Genomic DNA, 4,214 nt, shown 5'->3' with positions numbered 1-4,214 from the left:
AAATAATTGTTACTGAATTATTGTGGACTTATTAGGAACTGATAACTTGAACAAATTTGACCCGCCAAAACCAAAGACTCGCCTTTACCAATGCTAAGCTTGTGAAAAGTTAAAACGCTTTAAGTTGGAGTAATTATATTGACCGGCCAACTCAGACTTAACTAACATATTTGACATGTTTAATTCTAACTTTCATACTTTATTGATTTCCAAGGTATTTTCCCTACAAACAAATATAAAACATTATATACATTATAATCACGAACTAACAATCGTTACATACTTAGTGTCAGACCTTTTAGAAACTGCTTAGTTGAGCAAATTGACCAACAAAAACTAAAGGCTTGCCTTGACCAATGCCAAGCTTGTGAAAAATTATAACACTGTTATGAGTAATTACATTGACGGACCAACTCAGACTCAACCTAGACGTTTAACAAGTTTAGTTACAATTCTCAACAAATTTTTTTAAAAAAAACGGAAGAAGTATGTATACTAATTAAATTTTTAAAAAAATATACGAAATATAAAAATAAATGATAGTATACCGTCTATGGACAATACACTCTCCACTCATACAAACAAGTAGAGTACGTGTAATCACCCCATATTTTTATGATACAACCAAAATATTTATACACACCTCCCTCTTTCTCTCTCTAAAAACTCCCTCTTTCTCTCTCTAAAGTACACAGTACCCTAGAGCCATTTCTCCTCCTACAAAACCCCCCCACTCTTCACACCACAGCAGTCTCTTCTACCCAAAACCCATTTCAGACATCCTTCTTTTTTTTCTCTGTAATATAAATTTTGCTTTTTTATTTTTATTTTTTTTCTCCAAAAATCTTCCATTTTTTCATTTTTTTAATTTTATTGTTCAATCAAAATTCTGTTCTTTTTAATCTATCAATCAAAACTACCCAGAAAAAAAAGTTGGTTAATTTATCTTCAGTAGATGCAGAAAAAATCCATTCTTTGAAGTTTTTTTGTGTGTTTTCTAGAGAGAGAAAGAGTTGAGTTTTTTTAGAGAGAGAAAGTTGCAAGAAACAGAGCAAGAGTTGAAGAAAATGGCACCAAGTTTTGATCTTTTGTGTGCAGAGGATAACTCAAGCATTTTTGATGAAGTTGATGATAATTATTTTGGGGTTGTTGACGATGATGTTTTTCAGATTTCTAACTTGCATCAACAACATGGGAATCTACGAAACTTTGATAATATTAACATTAATTATTATTATTTTAATAACAATAATCATAATCAAGAACACAACTTTGAAGCTTTATATTCTGGGTTTTTTGTGGCAAATCATGAGTGTTTGGCTTCATTGCTTGAAAATGAAAGACAACATTTTCTGGGTCTTGATTATTTGAAGAAATTAAGAAATGGGGATTTGGATTTGAGTGCTAGAAATCTGGTTATTGATTGGATTCATAAGGTGGGTATTTTTCCTTTTTCTTTTTTATTTATTCTATTTTTTCCATCGCTTTTTTCTTCTATTTTTATTTTTTTTAGTTTTCCAACATTTCATTATCAAACCGTTTCATCTTGTTTTCTGATTGGTTAGCCTTTACTTTTTTCATTTTATAAAAATAAAATCGGTGGAGAAATTGGCTTCTTACATCTTTTCTGTTTGATGATTTTTTTTGGTGGGGTTTGTAAAAATAATTAGTGGGACTAATAATACGTTTGATTAATTACAACTTTTTAATAAAAATCTTGTTTTTATTTTTTGGTACAACTTTATGCTAAGCATGTTTGGCATTTCTTACCTTCCATTGTAAGTAATGTTCTTTTGCAAATGATGAACCACATTGTCATGTTTTTTTACCATTATTTGATTTATTATTCATTGATTATCTTTATTATTGGATTATCCTCATTAATTAAAGTACTAATCACATTATTATGTTGATTTAACAGGTTCAATCCCATTACAATTTTGGGCCACTTTGTGTTTATCTGTCTGTTAACTATTTGGATCGCTTTCTTTCAGCTTATGAATTACCTGTAAGCATCTAATTAATCATCAAAGTTTAGTTACTAATTACTAATCAAATCTAATTTATGTCATTTCAATTGCTAATCAATTTGATGTGTTTTTGGTATTGAAGAAGGGCAAAGCTTGGATGATGCAATTAATCGGGGTTGCTTGTTTATCTCTAGCTGGCAAAGTGGATGAAACTGATGTTCCCCTCATCTTAGATTTACAAGTGAGTCACATACTCTTGTTATTAATCTATGACATTAACTCCCTCCGCCCGATATTAATTGTCACGTTGATAGTGTAATTAGAACTCTTAATGCATCCGGAATTAATTGTCACATTGATATGATCCTAGGCTCTTAGCTATAACACGAATCGATAATGTGACAACTAAATCGGGACAGGGTAGTGCGCGTCGCGATTAGTAAAGGACTTGGTTGTGATGACTTTTGGATACTCATATGGATTGGTAATAATAATGTGCAGGTTTGTGATAGCAAGTTTGTATTTGAAGCAAAAACAATCCAAAGAATGGAACTTTTAGTGTTGAGCACTTTGAAGTGGAGAATGCAATCAGTGACACCATTTTCATTCATAGATTATTTTCTATATAAATTGAGTGGAGATAAAATGCCACCAAAAAATCTAATTTTTCAAGCCATCCAACTCATCCTAAGCACAATCAAAGGTATAATTAATTTTCAATCCTTAAATTTTTAATTTTGATTTTTAATTTTCAATCTTTAGTTGGTGAAATAGTGAAAAAGAGAAGTGGGTTTGGTTTGGTTTATTGATTGGTTGGGATAATTGAATGCAGGAATTGACTTGATGGAATTCAGACCTTCAGAAATTGCAGCAGCAGTGGCAATTTCTGTAACACAGCAAAACCAAATTGTTGAATGCACTGATAAAGCATTCTCTTTTCTTACTGATCATGTAGAAAAGGTAAAGCTTACCCCTCTAACAAAAGTCGATTACTCGTATACAACATGTTTAGTCACCCTAGATCACAATATACACACATTGCATACAAGACCTACTACGGAAAATGAAATTGACTCGATTTCTCGTGTTTGATCAATGTTTGCAGGAGAGATTAATGAAGTGTGTTGAAATGATGCAAGAAATGAGAATGAACAATAGATCAATTGGTGGAACATCAGTGCCACAAAGTCCAATAGGGGTGCTTGATGCTTCAGCATGCTTAAGCTATAAGAGTGATGATGCATCAACATCTGCTGGATCTTGTGCTAATTCTGCTCATAGTAGCCCTGCTTCTGCTCCACCACCCAAGAGAAGGAAGCTAGACAGGACATCTTAATTACAACTTTTAGATGAAAAAATTGAAAAAAAAAAAAAAAAAGTTTTTTTTTTAATTTTTTTTTTTTTTCTTTTTGGGTGTGTTTATGATAATACATTTAGTACAAAGAAAATAGACAAAAAAAGAGGGAGGAGAAATTGTTTGGGAAATTTTTAGTATAAGTGAGCTTTAATAAAAATTTTGAACAAAAAAAAAATATAAATAATTTTGGATATTGATTGTTGTTTTGTTACCCTATCAAATGGTCCGACCCAAGATTCGTACTTAAATTGAACCAAATAAAAAGCATGGAAAGATATGGGACAAAAAACAGTTATGGTAAAAGAATAACTTTATGATTAATTAAAATAAATAATTTTGTAATATGGACAATTATGAATTTATGATAAGTATATAAAATAAATAAAATAAAAATGTGATGGTAGTATGTCAGTGGGACTGAAATTTCTACCTGCTTTATGCGAGAATAGTGTCAGGCAGGCCTTTGTTTGACTGTGTGTCTGGAGTATGGTTTTATTCATGACTTGTTTTGGGGGGTTTAATTTTTTTTTTTTTTGGATTCAATCAGCCTTTCATTGGTGATAATATACTTTGAGAATGTAATTTATACGAATATAATAAAATACATCATCATATACGAAGTATATACTCGTATTTGTTTAGTACTAGTGGATAAGATGAACTATTCAATTCTACCACCAATATTTTGTTGGCCTAGTCGTAAGTAGAGAACCTTTTAACCTTAATGGTGGTGGAATTCCTTTTCTTATCCCCCTACTTAAAGCGTATGGCTTGCAAATTTGGACAGAATTGATTTGTGAGAAATAGAGCGAGTATTTAAAGACGGAGGGAGTAGTTCTTACATAATAATTATACTCCGTTTTGAAAATTCTCATAGGTCAACCAGT

At 31.2% G+C, this 4,214-nt stretch overlaps 1 protein-coding gene across 1 annotated transcript; it reads left to right on the top strand.

Annotated features, from left to right (window-relative positions):
* The first annotated feature begins 646 nt into the window (after window positions 1–646).
* Window positions 647–3,520, top strand: LOC145614124 (cyclin-D4-1-like). The gene is made up of 6 exons (XM_081669125.1): window positions 647–1,436; window positions 1,922–2,008; window positions 2,113–2,211; window positions 2,472–2,673; window positions 2,803–2,930; window positions 3,076–3,520. The coding sequence occupies exons 1-6, from the start codon at window positions 1,068–1,070 to the stop codon at window positions 3,304–3,306; spliced, it is 1,116 nt and encodes a 371-aa protein (XP_081525251.1). The 5' UTR covers window positions 647–1,067; the 3' UTR covers window positions 3,307–3,520.
* The last annotated feature ends 694 nt before the right edge of the window (window positions 3,521–4,214 follow it).

This window comes from Chenopodium album, chromosome 25, assembly GCF_948465745.1.
Source record: "Chenopodium album chromosome 25, dcCheAlbu1.1, whole genome shotgun sequence".
Classification (NCBI taxonomy): domain Eukaryota; kingdom Viridiplantae; phylum Streptophyta; class Magnoliopsida; order Caryophyllales; family Amaranthaceae; genus Chenopodium; species Chenopodium album.
Note: the sequence above shows the minus strand (reverse complement) of the source record. Positions and strands in the feature narration are given on the sequence as shown.